At 39.7% G+C, this 16,456-nt stretch overlaps 1 protein-coding gene across 3 annotated transcripts in view; it reads left to right on the top strand.

Moving 5' to 3' along the window:
* Nucleotides 1-13,519, top strand: part of LOC120637224 (long-chain-fatty-acid--CoA ligase 4) — a 67,028-nt gene extending 53,509 nt beyond the window's left edge. For all 3 annotated transcript variants that reach the window (XM_039908945.1, XM_039908944.1, XM_039908946.1), the window contains 12 exons: nt 422-557; nt 1,122-1,337; nt 2,017-2,194; nt 3,279-3,530; nt 4,434-4,652; nt 5,300-5,415; nt 5,779-5,922; nt 6,827-7,005; nt 8,783-8,882; nt 10,334-10,487; nt 11,760-12,035; nt 12,895-13,519. In XM_039908945.1, the coding sequence (XP_039764879.1) occupies nt 422-557; nt 1,122-1,337; nt 2,017-2,194; nt 3,279-3,530; nt 4,434-4,652; nt 5,300-5,415; nt 5,779-5,922; nt 6,827-7,005; nt 8,783-8,882; nt 10,334-10,487; nt 11,760-12,035; nt 12,895-13,049 (2,125 nt within the window). In that variant the 3' untranslated portion in view covers nt 13,050-13,519. The remainder of the gene's footprint in view (nt 1-421; nt 558-1,121; nt 1,338-2,016; nt 2,195-3,278; nt 3,531-4,433; nt 4,653-5,299; nt 5,416-5,778; nt 5,923-6,826; nt 7,006-8,782; nt 8,883-10,333; nt 10,488-11,759; nt 12,036-12,894) is intronic.
* The last annotated feature ends 2,937 nt before the right edge of the window (nt 13,520-16,456 follow it).

Genomic DNA, 16,456 nt, shown 5'->3' with positions numbered 1-16,456 from the left:
GCAATATACTCTCTAGGCACGTTTCGCTCCGACACCGGAGCATCCTTAGGAGATGTTGACTTTACAAAGATTAAGCTAATTGTTAAGAACTTAACTATTAGCTTAATCTTTAGTCAACTGCTGGACTAAAGGCCCAACGGGAGGGTTTGCTCATGATCACCACGCTGGGCAGACGTGTTGGTGATCGCAGTAGAGTGTAGTAGTAGCACAGCACAGAAGACGCCACTGCCCGTTCTCTGTTATATTCCGTTAGTCGACTCGTACGACACCCGCTGAAAGAGGAGGGGTGGTGACAACTGTATTCTGATCGGCCGTCACCAAACGGCACGGGTTAACAATTAGCTTACCCTAATTTTAATTTTATAAACTGTAACTTTCTTCCGTGTAACAATCTCTTAAGACACTCTTGTGCTTGCTCCAGGCCAGACGCGTGGTGGGTGTCGGCGGCGCTGGGCACGATACGTGCCGTGGTGCTGGTGTTCGACGTGCTCACCTTCCCACTGCACCTACTGATCCAGCGGCCCTGGAGGAAGCGGGCGCAGTCACGGCGCATCAAGGTAGCTACTAGATCAACAACTATAACAGTGGCGTGCATAGAGGATATGCACAGGGTATGCAGATGATATAAAATGGAGAAAATCTCCAGTACAAGTTATAAAAACTTTAGGGTAGGCTTTCTTTGATTCTAACAATGCCTATCCTTATGTTTTTTATAACTCGTACTGGAGATTTTCTTAATTATATATCATCTGCCCGCTTAATGAATAATACCCTTCAATACCCTGTATGCACGCCACTAACGCTTATAAGCATGAAGCAGTGCTTGGGTTTACATAATAAAAAAAAACTAGGCGTGAAGAACAATGGTACCATACCATACTACCCTCATATTTTTGTATACTTTTAACGGATAGCTGCATGTGAATTAATTATTTTGGCATGTTGAATTAAGTCTTTTTTTTGTGTAGCACGCTCTGACTTGCAATCTCAGCAAACCTTACAATGTAATAGCTTAAGTTTTCATGTAAGTGAATACTGTTCTTATGAAAACAATAAAATTTCTTTAACCGCTAGTTCCAGTACACGGTTTCATCTTTAGAACTGTTCATGACTGTCCCCAGGCGCGTATCATAGAGGCGAACGACGACAGCGTGACGGTGCGGTCGGTGTCCACGCCGTGCGACCTCCACCTGCGGCTCGTGCGCGACGGCGTCACCAGCATGGAGAGCATGCTGCGCGCCGCGGCCGCGCGCTGGCAGTCGCGCCGCTGCCTCGGCACGCGCACCGTGCTCAGCGAAGAAGACGAACCACAGCCCAACGGCCGCGTCTTCAAAAAGGTAACGGCACTGTCTGTTCTTGCTGCCAGCGTACCAAGGCTGTGTGCTCGGCCGCATTGAGCCCGAGCTATCTGTTTAAGTTTGTCGGGGTCACAGAATTGAAAACATACAGAATTTACAGCCATTATTGCCTCGCGCACGTCTCTCTTCAGACACACACACTCCCACGGAATGTTGCTAGCTCATAATCGTTTTTCCATTTTCCACATTAGGTAATCGAGTAGAAAATTAGAGGTAAAAGAACTACTGTCAACTGCTAAATGGTCTAAAGAAACCTGGTACGAAACGGCCCGTTCGAGAAACACTATCAAAGTGGAGTGGTTTTTGATGCTTCAATATTATTAATCATTTTGTGGTCGGGGTAAAATTGATTATGAACTAAACACTATCGGTCAACGAACCCAGTCAACGTTTATAAAAGGAAACCGCTTATTTAAAACCGGTTAATGAATTTCCTTTTCAAACATTAATCGGTTAAAGTACAAAAAAAGACAATTAAAGGCGCTACAAAGTAACATAGAACTGTTTTTACACGTTTTTTGAAATTGGCCAGCCATAAACCAAATATCCAACCAATTCTTTTTTTAAATTGTAATCATAATTAAAAATAATCGGGCTGTTAAAATTGGTCCTCATGCCTATGGCCGACAAATCCTTATGCGCCAATGTGGCTACGCAGTACAGAATGGGCGACTACGTGTGGCGGACGTACACCGACGTGGAGCAGGAGGCGAGGCAATTCGGCGCCGGCCTGCGCAGCCTGGGCGCGGAGCCCCGCCAGAACGTGGTCATGTTCGCGGAGACGCGCGCCGAGTGGATGCTGGCGGCGCACGGCTGCTTCACGCAGAGCATACCTGGTGAGATCATCATCATCATGTCAACCCATCACCATATGAGAAGGGGTTAAGGCCGTGGTCCACCACGCCTGCCCAGTGCGGATTGGTGGACTCCACACACCTTTGAGAACATTATAGAGAACTCTCAGGCAGGCAGGTTTCCTCACGATGTTTTCCTTCACCGCTGAGCCAGTGATGTTTTTAATTACTTAAAACGCACATAACTTTAGTAAAGTTAGAGATGCGTTCTGGGATTCGAACTCGGCCCTCGAAAGTGAAAGCGAGCTCCTACCAAATGCGCTATCACCGCTTCTAACACCAATTACACTAATTGAAAACAACAACATACAATACATAGTAAATTAAAGTATACAATTTGAAAAGAGAACAAGGGAAAGAAAAAAAACATATATAACTTGATCATTATAATAACGCACCTACTAGTAACTATGCTATGTTCTTTATAGCAATATAGTGTTTATTGGACGAAACATTGCTCTTTATAAACGAAAAGTGGATATATACCGCCCACTCCTCGAATTTGGCATAAATAAGTGACAGCTGAATAACGTCTGCGAGAAGTACGGCAGTCATTTGTTGTATTGAGTATATGCTTTTATGATATGATTCCTTATTTAAATTTAATTTAAACAACATTTCTTAAAGATAGTTAAAAGGGTACATACCACGATAATATTTTTGGATTTGTCGATATTTCGACCCCGTTCTAGGATCGTGGTCACGACGGGACTGCATAGGACATGTCATTTTGAATGTTACAGGCAGAATCTGACTACCCGCTTTCCTTTTCCAAAAATATTATCGTGATATGTACCCGTTGAACTATATTTAAGAAATATGATTCTTTAGTTTTAGTTTCCTTAGTAGTGTAGACAGAAACTTATAAAGCGTTCGTAGTTTCGTACATGCAATATTTATGTTCTAAGTCAAACGCGCCCTGGTCTAAGTAGAGCCCACAACAAACTTAGCCGGGTAGTTCTTTTTTGTAAATGAAAACTACAAATTTGTCAATGGGCCGTAACTGTATTCGCGATTGTTGCCTCAAAGTTTTCGCAAGTAACTTTAACGTCCGGACTGGTTGCAGTCGTGACCATCTACGCCACCCTGGGCGACGAGGCCATCGCGCACGGCATCAACGAGACGGAGGTGTCCACCGTCATCACCACGCACGAGCTGCTGCCCAAGTTCAAGAAGATCCTGGCGCGGACGCCGCGCGTCGACACCATCATCTTCATGGAAGACCAGCTCAAGACCACGCCGCGGGACGGCTTCAAGGAAGGCATCCGCATTGTGGCCTACAAGGAAGTGCTCGACATGGGCAAACAGTGCAAAATTGGTGAGTGAAATCTATTGAAGTTTAACACCTCATATAGAACGTTTGATTTTCTGGAACATTCTGGATTGTGCGTTATGGAGATGTAAGATGGTTTTGGAGGTTTAAAACTTGGGCCGTAACCAGAATCTTAGTAATGGAAGAGAAATGATTAGTCCAAATAACCAATAGCAACAGAAAAACAGAGAAACAACATAGTAAACTAATATCAAATAGGTTAATCTTTACATAAACTATCAGAGTCACATTTCAAGAGTTTGTATTTTGGTACATGTTTGAGGTAGCTAAAAATATTGTTCTAATAAATTGTAGGTAATAATATGTTATTTTATATAATATTTTAAAAAACAATAATATTCATCGGTCATTTTTGGTATTATGAAGCGAATAAAATAAATAAATTAAATTGTTTTATTTTATTTTAGATAGATTTAATATCTTGAATTGATAAATTATGATAACAGCTAGTAAATACAAATGACAGAATGAAAATAACAGTAAAAATAAAAAAAAGTCAGGAATCTCTACAAAAAAACTCAAAAATCTAGTAAATAAAAACTATATGGATTGGACCTCTAGTTAGGGTTAGGTTATTATTTATTATTATTAATAACTTTGTCCAAATATTTAATAAACGACGGGCGGTCACTTAGCCCTGGGACCCCTTGTGTACTAGTGTTTGCAATGTAAGTGCATAAAAATATTTTTGTTACGACATTACTTAAAAATCTTTGAATTTCTTGGCTCTACAATATGCATATGTACTACATATGAACCTTCCTCAAGCATCACTATATTTATTACTGATAAAATGGATTCAAATCTGTCGAGCGCTAGGAAACATAGGCGCATGTTTTATACGTTGCAAACACAACAGTCTTATAAATTCGAATTTATGCATTGCAGAGTCCGTGCCGCCGGCGCCCGGCGACACCGCCATCGTGATGTACACGTCGGGCTCGACGGGCGTGCCCAAGGGCGTGGTGCTGTCGCACCGCAACATGGTGGCCACGCTCAAGGCCTTCGCCGACGCCATGCCCATCCGCGAGGCCGACGTGCTCATGGGCTTCCTGCCGCTGGCGCACGTGTTCGAGCTGCTCGCCGAGAGCCTGTGCCTCATCGGAGGTAGGACTTCGACTGCACTTTCGGGGGACCGAGTTCCAATCCCAGCACTCACCGCTTAACTTTTAACGTTATATGCGTTTTTCCAGCAAATAAAATATCACTTCAATGGTGAAGGAAAACATCGTGAGGAAACCTGCATGCCTGGGAGTTTAACATAATGTTATCAAGGTGTGTGGAGCCCACCAATCCGCACTAGGCCAGCGTGGTGGACTATGGCCTTAGCCCCTTTTCGTTGCGGCAGGTGACCCGTGCCCTGTAGTGGGTCGGTAATGGATTGATATGATGACAAAACAACACACAAAATACAAAAGAATACAACAAATTGTAGGCATGCAAAGGTGGCCTTATTGCTGCGAGCAGTCTCTTACAGACAACCTCTAACAGCAAGGAATAGCTGCAAGAGAGGGAAATAGTAAAAAATATATATACATATACATTCGAAAATACAGCGACATACATAAACATAAATAATAATAAAAAAGTTAAAAAATATATATATATCCGATATACATATATTTTATGAAAAGATAAAGAATATAACATAAGTGCATAAAAAACAAAAAACATTAATAAAGATCTTTGTTCAAATTACTTCAGTCATAGATATTATGAAAATAAATACTACAATAATATTATTCCATTTCCAGGCGTCCCAATCGGTTACTCGACCCCGCTCACAATGCTAGACTCTTCGAGTAAAATAATGAAGGGAACCATGGGTGACGCTACCATACTTAAGCCGACTTGCATCACCACTGTACCGGTGAGTTCTACACTTTTAACTTAACATTCCACTAGATTTTACAGACAGTAATGAGGAATCCTCTTCCTATCCGGGGTTCATAAGAGTTTATATACTGGGTCACTTTTGTCGTAAAATATATGTCATTTTAGGACTGAAAATACATGGTCATAACTAAACTCGAAATACCTAACGCGCTCTGCGCGATTAAATTGTAATACGTACTCAGAATATATCTCACTTCTGATGCTAATTATTTTTTGTCTATATTTTTATATCTTATAGAGAAGATGTGATGGGAATCCCATCCTAGTATTTATTGGAAAATCTGGCAAAGAATAAAACGAATAAAATCAGAAATATAATTTTAACGATTGGTTGCAGTTGATAATGGACCGTATCAGCAAGGGCATAACGGACAAAGTTTCTCGCAGCGGACCCTTCGCGAGCGCGTTCTTCAAGTGGGCCTACGCTTACAAGCAGGGCTGGATGCGGCGAGGATACGATACACCAATACTTAACCTTGTTGTGAGTATCCATCTTACATAGAGGTTTAAGACGTTGGTATTGTGACAGAGCTCGTACAGCCATGCTTATTTCTGTCACATGCGGCTTAGCACTTACGCATCAGGTTGACTGACGGACACGGCGACAATTTGTAGGACGAGTTCTAGTCCATGAGTCCATGGCATACCCTACGAAGTGTTGCTCTGTTGATGGGCGATGGTTCTACGTGAATCCCTACTAATATTATAAATGCGAAAGACCTCTTGTCTGTTTGTTTGCTTGTTCTTCCTTTGCGCCCTAACATAAAAATATTTATTGTATAATTTTTATGTATTTTTTATACAATATAATATCTTCAAATTTTATTTTGTATTAGTATTTAGAATCTTGTTGATATTTATATATATTGCATATTTTTAGTAGTTATAATTTAGTTTATTGCACTTTTGTTTGCCCTATACCACGATAAAATCATCTTAGTCACATCCTGGGCTTGAAGAGATAAGCTTTCCTTAGTACACTTCATGTATCATATAGTCACAATCACAATTTATGGTACATAAATAATAAAAAAATAAGCTGGTTGCTGACCTCGACCTGATTTTCAGAATAGAGTTGCTTGAAAAGATGAAGTGTAACATAGACCACTTTTTATCCCCGCAAACGAAGAACGCGGTCACAACTAGTCATTACTATTAAAAATATCCTCGCCCATTCTATAACTCTTACTACATATTTGAAAAATCCTCGCCCATTGTAAAAGTATTACTATTTAAAAATCTTCACCCATTGTATAACTCTAACTATTTGAAGAATCCTTACCCATTGTATAACTATTACTATTTGAAAAATCCTCACCCATTGTATAACTCTTACTATTTGAAGAATCCTCACCCATTGTATAACGAAGCCGTGTTCCCGCCAGGTGTTCAAGAAGGTGCGCGCGCTGCTGGGCGGGCGCGTGCGGCTCATGATCTCGGGCGGCGCGCCGCTGGCGCCCGACACGCACGCGCAGGTGCGCCTGTGCCTGTGCTGCGACGTGGTGGCGGGCTACGGCCTCACCGAGACCACCTCCTGCGCCACCGTCATGGACCCGCTCGACAGGTGCGCCACACATATACTATAGCACGATATCTTTATAATTTTTATTAGCGTTTTAACCTACACTACAATGATCAATTTCATAAATTTAAAATACATATAAAATTTTATTTTCTACATTTTTTTTTTTTTTGCTACAGTCGCTATAAGACTGATGTGAAAGGCATATACTAATTTCGGCATAACGGTAGGAGTGCCGTAGCTTAATTGGATAAAGCGCTCGGGTCGCGATTGCCAGAGAGTTGCAGGTTCAAATATTTTTATATGCATTTTAAATTTATAAAATAGCACAATATATAAATAAATATACTACGACGATACACACATCGCCATCTAGTCCCAAAGTAAACGTAGCTTGTAATGCTTATAAAATACAGATAAACACCCAGACAGTAAAAACATTCCTGTTCATCACACACACATTTTCCGGTCGTGGGAATCGATCCCACGGCCTTAGACTCAGAAAGCAGGGTCGCTGCCCACTGCGCCAATCGCTATATACTATATAGCGATCTCTTCCAGACCACCAAAGGCATACGAGAAAATGCTATAGGAAATTAGTAGGAAAAATTAACACTTATTAACACATAGTACATATTAAATAACCCATAAAAGACATACAAAAATATAATATACATATTTCATACATATATATACAAACATATACATACATATACCCTAATAGATAAATAATATAAAACCCCCTAGTCACCACGCTGGGCAGACAGATTGGTGATCGCAGTTGGTGCTAGCGGACGCAGTGGCGTGCTTCGAGCGTGCATGATATAAAATTTAAAAAATCTCCAGTACGAGTTATAAATATTTAAGGGTAGGCTTTTTATAACTCTTAAAATACCTATCCTTAAGTTTTTTATAACTCGCACTGGAGATTTTCTTCATTTAAACCATTGCATACCCTGTGTATACCCTCTATGCACGCCACTGAGAGGACGCTATTGTTCGTTCTCCGTTATATTCTCTTAGTCGCCTCGTACGACACCCGAGGGAAGAGGACGGATGCTGGAAACTGTATTTTGATCTGATGACGCATCTCGATCATGCGGCCTTGGGGTCCCATGATTCCATGATTAATTGACCGAAAGAAAGGCAATTCTGAACGCTTCTCAAGATTAGCTGTTCTCAGTAGTGATCAGCATCAACGAATGACTAGCTGACCCACTCAGAAAGAAATAGCAGAATTCAGGCCGTAATTCATCATGCTAGCAAAGTGCGGGTTGGCAGACTTGACACGCTTTATAAAACTTAATGGTGATCTCCGTACATACATTATCACATTAGTTGCAAATCTGGGTAATCTTGGTCATAAGTAAGGTCCCGGCTAAGTTTGTTGTGAGATTTTTCTTAGAGCAGGACGCGTTTGGAACCCTCATCTCACTACCGTGTAATACTCATGTGATTTACGCATCAAAAGTGCCACCTATGTGCCTACTTGAATAAAGATACTTTTGACTTTGACTTTGACATACTTTGACCGTGATCTTTTCCACACATTCTTTTTTTCATCTGTTTTTTATCTGTAGATTGCTTGCAGCAATAAGGCCGCCTTTGCATGCCTACAATTCTTGTTCTTAGCTTATTCTATATTTTATGTATTTTTTTATGTTTTTGTGCAATAAAGTATTTCTTCTTCTTCTATAATGAGTATATATATCATGGTAGGTAAGTAAAGTAAAGTAAAGTAACGTTAACATTCAATAGTAGTAAGTTAAGTTAAGTTCTTATCTTATAAATGTAATAATAATGGGATGTTCGTGTGCAGGTCGACGGGCCGCGTGGGCGCGCCCACCACGGGCACGGACATCAAGCTGGTAAACTGGGTGGAGGGCAACTACCGCGTCACCAACACGCCGTACCGAAAGGTACAGAAGCTTTGACTTCCACAGTGTCTCCTCGAGACAATTATGTCTACCCCCTTTCCGACAAAAAAGGACCTAATTAGCTTGAGGCCTGAATTACACTCACATTTTAGACAAGAAACCGAACTAACAGCGCGAAGCATTAAGTCGATGTTAATAATTATCGAATCTAATGTAGATGACACAAAGTGACGCGTATGTTTTGAAGAAACATGAATTAAAATTTAAATACTACTCTGACAACAATTTGCATGCCAATTTGGCGTGGTACAGTTAAGGTGTACATATTTTTTTCTGTAACATCTATTTACCTGTATCAGCAAATAAATAAAATTGAATTGAAGTTTCTTACATTACAATCTCATTTGTAGGTTTACGGTTTGAACATAAAATAAACAATTTAGTCTTAGTTGCCGACTGGCCAGATCGTTAAATGGTGCAAGCAGCATCTTCAAGAGCCAGGCCCAAACATTCACTACCATTGTTAGTGAGTTACATTATGTTATACTCGACACTCGTACTTAGTATTCATACTTTACTAAAACGACGGGGTGTTATAAGTTTGACTCGTAGCCGACGAGAAACTCAGCAGTTGCTCTTTTCAAACAACGTTTTACAATTTAACAATCTTTGTTCTATCTTGTGTGAGATGAAAGCGGTGCGGCTTGTTTCCAGGCAACCTTGTCATTAAGAAATTTATCAATAGTATAGTAACCTCGATGTATTAAATGTGTTTTTATACATTCTTTAAACTTATGTAATGGCAAATCTAATATTTCCTTCGGTATCATGTTATAAAAGCATATACTCAGCCCCACAAAGGTTTTCTGTACTTTGCTAAGACGATATGCTGATATCACAAATTTATGACCGTTTCTAGTAAGTCGATTGTCTATATCCACTTTTTTTTGTATAGATAGATTAATGTTTTGTTTTACAAAGATTAAATTGCTATAAATATATTGCAAAGCTACTGTAACTATACCTATTTCTTTAAATTTTTCGCGTGAGAGAGATTCGCGTGATCGGAGTTTGTATATTGATCGGACAGCTCATTTTGGTAAAATAAATATAGTATCTAAGTCAGCTGCTTTTGGGTGAAGAAGGTTATTATGGTCAAAATGTTCTAAAAGTTGGTTAAGTATGATTTTTTTCAAATATCTTACTAAAAGAAGGTAAGATTGGAATGGGCCTGTAATTATTTAGGTCAGCTTTATTACCAGATTTAAACAGGGGAATGAGTTTTCCATGTTTCATTAGATTTGGAAAAATACCCATATCAACACAATCATTAGAATTTTTGGCTAAATATGGGGCAATGACGTCAATGATGTTACCTATCACTTTCACAGACATACCCCATAGATCACCTGTCTTTTTCAATTGTAATATTTTAAATTTTATTTTATTTTAATAATTTAATAAATAAACTATATAAAAGTGTTTGTCAAAAGGGCGAAGTAGTGATCGGCGGAGACAGCGTGGCGGAGGGCTACTACAAGAACCCCGACAAGACGCGCGAAGAGTTCATCGACATCGAGGGCCGGCGCTGGTTCCGCTCCGGGGACATCGCCGAGCTGCACCATGACGGCTGCATCAAGATCATAGGTGAGTCCCGGATTACTGAAGGGTTCCGGAACCATCCGGAAATATACTACGACAATACACACAACGCCATCTAGCCGCAAAGTGAGCGTGGCTTGTGTTATGGGTACTAAGATGACTGATGAATATTTTTATGAATAATATACATAAATAAAGATAAACACCCAGTCAGAATCTGTCTCTACATTGGAAAAAAATAAAATGAACTAAATATAAATTGCTAGGCTTGTGTATTTTAGTTATTTTCACAGCTTTTTAATACGGGGTAATGATGCTGATATTGATTCTATTTTCGTCCTGCAGAAGAGGGCTGTTAGTGCCATAAATATAGTTCGGGTCATTAAAGGATAAAATTTTAGAAGTCAAAATAATCTAGACCACAATCTCACCTGGTGTAGGGACGCGCTTGCCCAGAAAATGCCTATTCACTTAAGTTTTAAAGATACCCAGGTTGTAAGAATTAGGAAATTCAGAGCTCTGAAGGGTGTCCCAAACGACAACCATGCGTATAAGAAACGAAGATGTAAATCGCTTCGTGCGAGTTTTTGGGATATTAACAATATAGGGGTGAAAACCCGCCCGGTGCCTTGCAGTGCGATGCACACTCTCCAAAGTATATCCTATAAAACAGACTGGCTACCTTACGACTGATCAAGACTTGACTTGACGATGAGAAGATGCGTACGGAACCCTTATAGCTACTGCCCACGAGTAACTGCAAACATACATGTGATAGGCACGAGTGAGTGTAAACATACATGTGATAGTCACGAGTGAGCGTAAACATACATGTGATAGGCACGAGTAACTGTAAACATACATGTGATAGGCACGAGTGAGTGTAAACAGACATGTGATAGGCACGAGTGAGCGTAAACATACATGTGATAGGCACGAGTGAGCGTAAACATATATGTGATAGGCACGAGTGAGTGTAAAAATACATGTGATAGGCACGAGTGAGTGTAAACATACATGTGATAGGCACGAGTGAGTGTAAACATACATGTGATAGGCACGAGTAACTGTAAACATACATGTGATAGGCACGAGTGAGTGTAAAAAGACATGTGATAGGCACGAGTGAGCGTAAACATACATGTGATAGGCACGAGTGAGTGTAAACATACATGTGATAGGCACGAGTAACTGTAAACATACATGTGATAGGCACGAGTGAGTGTAAACATGCATGTGATAGGTTTACACGAGTGAGTGTAAACATACATGTGAGAGGCACGAGTAAGGAGTGCAGTGTGAACTTGTCCTGCGCAGACCGCAAGAAGGACCTGGTGAAGCTGCAGGCGGGCGAGTACGTGTCGCTGGGCAAGGTGGAGGCGGAGCTGAAGACGTGCCCCATCGTGGAGAACATCTGCGTGTACGGCGACAGCTCCAAGAGCTACACCGTGGCGCTGCTCGTGCCCAACCCGCGCCACCTGGCCGAGCTGGCGGCGCGCGCGGGCCGGGCGCCCGCCGCCTTCGAGCTGCTGTGCCGCGACGCCGCCGTGGAGCAGGCCGTGCTCAAAGAGCTGGCCGAGCACGCGCGCAAGTGTGAGTGCCCCCACGCTCAAATTACACAAAAACAGTTCATTTCAACTTATTACATTCACATCGCCATCTAGCCCCAAAGTAGGCGTAGCTTGTGTTATGGGTACTAAGATGACTGACGAATATTTTTATGAATAATATACTTACGAACACCCAGACACTGAAAAACATTCATGCTCATCATACAAACGTTTTCCAGTAGTGGGAATTGAACGCACGGCCTTGGACTCGGAAAGCAGGGTCGCTGCCCGCTGCGCCAATCGGCCGTCAAGTGAAATGACAGTGATTCGGTCTTCGAAACCTAGTTACTATTTCTACATTTAAAGTTCATTTCATTCACTTCGATAAAATGCTTAAACGCTAGCCAAATATAACCTAACCTAACCTAACCTTATCTCATTTTATCTAAAATGAGTATCGATAAATAATCACAGTAATTAAAAAAGTGTATCGATACATAAACAAAAAAAATAGTAATTATAAAAACAAAAAAAAATCGCTAGTTTAATACTACAGCATAAATTCAATCTAAAGTTCCTATTTACCATTTCTACAATTTGAGTGATAAAACCTCTAATTTTATTAAAATTAGAAAAGTCAAAGTCAAAGTCAAAAATATCTTTATTCAAGTAGGCCCACAGGTGGCACTTTTGATGCGTACATAAGAATTACACGGTAGTGAGATGATGGCGATAACCACATAGATTAAAATCACTCAAAAATACAATATATATTCATATTTCCAGTGTCCAGAACATAACGTGCGCGCTCCACAGAGCTGAGCTTGTGACAAATTTGGACCCGCACCTAATTATAAACATAAACTTGTTTTATACTGGAACGTTTGATCATTTTTATGCAGGCGGGCTGGAGAAATTCGAGGTGCCGGCGGCGGTGAAGCTGTGCACGGAGGTGTGGTCGCCCGACATGGGGCTGGTGACGGCGGCCTTCAAGATCAAGCGCAAGGACATCCAGGAGCGCTACAAGGAGGACATCAAGCGCATGTACGCGTCGTGATCGCGCCGCGAGCCGCCGGCCACCGCGAGCCGCCGGCCGCAGTGAGCCGCCGGCCGACGTTAGCCTGCTCCCAAATTGATCGTTTAAAATTGCGTTTATTTTAACAATGTGTGTAACTCGTGTCGCGTAAACCAAGCGCTGTATTGACGGTCTGACATCTTAATCTGTGCGATTTATTTTATGTCATGTAAAAACATACCGAATATCACTAAGGCCATTAATTTATAACGGATTAAATTTGAACGTGCTTAACACATCACGATTACTTCAACCGCTCGGGAAAACAAGTTTAATGCAACCACGATACGTTGGAGTGTTCCAACTGCAACTCTGGACCCAGTTTAACGCGTAAAGTTTAGCTCGCTTGATCGCGTTTAGTTTCAACGGTGAAATCTGGTCTTAAAGTATTTGTATGGCATATGTTATTAATGTTGGCATTAATTAAATAAATATTGTTTGTAACATTTGCACATTATTGTATAAATCGTCTACTGCACAGATCGACTGTCAGCGTTCGTTTTACGTGGCACGATGTATATACTGCGAGTAGAACTTCATTCTCGTACTTGAGAACGTATACTTACATTAAGTAGTTAACATTACAGATTACCGCCATCAATGAAGTTTTACTCGAATCGTTCGCGTAACTTACGTTTACCACATTGAAGCAGGCTACAAATGCGCAGTAGTTTAAGTTACAAACATAACGCTCATAGAAAAGTACCTGCGCAGCTATTCGGAGAACCTGACTTCAGTACCCATAGTACAAGCTCGCTCGTTATCGACGAGTCTCATATCAAAATAAAAATGGGCCTAATTTAACTTGTTTTAGAGACGCAAATCCTGCACTTCTGATTTATAGAATATCTGCCAAAAGCCCTAGCGTAAGAATTTTAGGCAAGTTTGAGTTTTAATACAATATTAATATGGCCAATTTTACTCTGATATTAAAGTATTTCGATACTCGAAGAAATTGCGAGCGTGCAAATCTTGTAATTAGGGTAAAGAGCGGTCAACTTACGTGACGCGAACTGTTATTAATTATTTTGCACGTTATTTGTATAGATAGATGTTTCTGTAAATTTTAGCTTACCCGAATCAAATGGCGAGATTTGTTTTCACTTTGTTAGAGTTATTTGTATATTGAGCACATCACATTCAACTAGGAGATTGTATAAAGAAATTATATCGTGTAATGCCAAAACCTGTGAATCCCTAGATTAACTATTGTATAACCGTCCGGTTTATTAGCTTACGTAGTAAATTGGCAGTCAACTTTGCCTTACCAAGTAATACAATATGCCCCTAGGTTAACAACCTTAGCTTTGGCGTAACGTAAATCTGTCAAATTCCTATGGAGTCCTCAACTTTTGACGCTTGGTAATTGGACAGTTTTACGGTTACTTAGATGTGACGTGAGTTTAAATGAATACTCACATTAAAGCTACAAATTAAACCACTCGAAACATTAGATCGATATACAAATATAATATATAAAAATAAACTCACTGAAAAAGATTAGATAATGTTATAAATTGTATTTACTAATAAAGATTAAGAAAAAAAAAATCCAGTAATAGTCAATTTACTCCGTACACTAATAAATCGGACTGAGAAACTTTTAGTTCATTAAGTTACACAATTAAAGAGAAAAAATAGTACATGAAATCATTTTGGTTCGGTCCACAGTTTCTATTTGTTAAACTTTTGATAAGTCTTGTACATATTTATTTATGTTTATATTAAAATTTGTAGTTTGTATATTAAACGTGTAGGTTTGCTGGTCGCCGGGCTGGGTGCATGACTGTTATTGATATTACTAGTATCAAAAAATTATAGGGAATTAAAAAAAAAATCTCAATTACCTAGGATGGAGCCCCACAATGGCTTAAGAAGCCATTTTGTTTATTTAGTAACGTCATTATTAATAACCTTATGCTGTTAGTTTTTCTACAAACTATTAAGCTATTTAAAAAAAAAAACAGTTCCGTAATTGCGTTTTAAAGTGAGGCCTAAATAGCAATATTATATTTTATATAGTCACTCGCATAAAAACATAATTTGAAGTCTGGTGAAAATAAGAAACAAAATAGAAACAGAATTGGAATTTACATCTTTGTCACACTAAAATTAATTCATTAAAATTCCTGATATCATTACAAATATTCCGGATAAAAAGAAAAAAAATCTCATTGGTCATGTACCCTGTAATAATGTCCGATCATCGCTTTTCTTGTCAGACATTAAAATGAAATTATGAATAAATAATATAATTTAATTAGATCTGATGTCGATCGGGTAAATTCCAGTGATAATGAAATCTATTATCTCTGTATGATGGTATAACGGTCGAGCATTGATAAATAAGGCTGATCGCACATTGACTACTAGCTGTTATCAATAAGTAGCTGCTTGAGCTACTTATTGATCGCTGATGCGATTACGCTTTGCCTCAAGGGTAAATTTCAATATCAAGGGGCGAACGTTCCATATAAAACATAAGTATTCTTCGTGAGTTTGCCTCTATTCCCGACTGGACACAAAGTCAGGAGGACACGCGAGTTCCCATATTGCAGACCTCGTTGCGTGATGCGAATGTCTTCAAAAAGAGACATACTTATCCGAGTTGTCCTTTTTGAAGGCTTTAGGCAATCATATAGCACCTTTAATCAGTTTTATGTCATGTTGGAAGCGAGACGATGATACAATCGGCTTTTGTTTGATATGGACAGTCTCGTACAATAGCGAGACTGACGAGGTTATGAGCGACGAGAGATAGACGAGCATTGACACTTCGCTAGTTGCAGTGTTCGGACGTTGCACCAATAAAATAACTATACTAGAACAGGCTCTCCGTCTCAAGCGATACATTGTCAATGTGCGGCCAGCCTTAGTGGAGATGTAATTAATAATTTGAAATTTCAATGCAATAATTACGTTTTTTTAATTATTATAATTAATTGTAGACAACTTTTGTATAAATCTATTATAAATATAAAAATATGTCGGCTGAATTGAATTTCACATTTGTGTAGATAGAAAGTGCAGCGATGTTCGTGCTACGGAACACTTATTATAACTTTAATCATTGCAGACTGCTGCGGGAACCGCATATGGTTGCGGAAGACTGCGGCTCGTCGTCCGAGGAGTTAAAAAAAATACTTAAATGTATTTATTATTTTCTTTTCAATAATCTTTATGGCGTTAAAATCAAATAGTCATGTGTAGTAAATTGTGGCATGTCTTCATACGAAGACTGTTGATTGGTTTCGATTAAAATGTGGCAGTGAATCAGAGCCCTATGTATAAGATTATGTATGTTTAGTTTACCCGCTTTGAATCTTGCAGTCGTTTTCGAGGCCAGACATTTTATTTCAAAATGAACTAAACCATATGTCTTGTTTTAG

The sequence above is a fragment of the Pararge aegeria genome, chromosome 3 (assembly GCF_905163445.1).
Source record: "Pararge aegeria chromosome 3, ilParAegt1.1, whole genome shotgun sequence".
In the NCBI taxonomy this organism is placed as follows: Eukaryota; Metazoa; Arthropoda; class Insecta; order Lepidoptera; family Nymphalidae; genus Pararge; species Pararge aegeria.
Note: the sequence above shows the minus strand (reverse complement) of the source record. Positions and strands in the feature narration are given on the sequence as shown.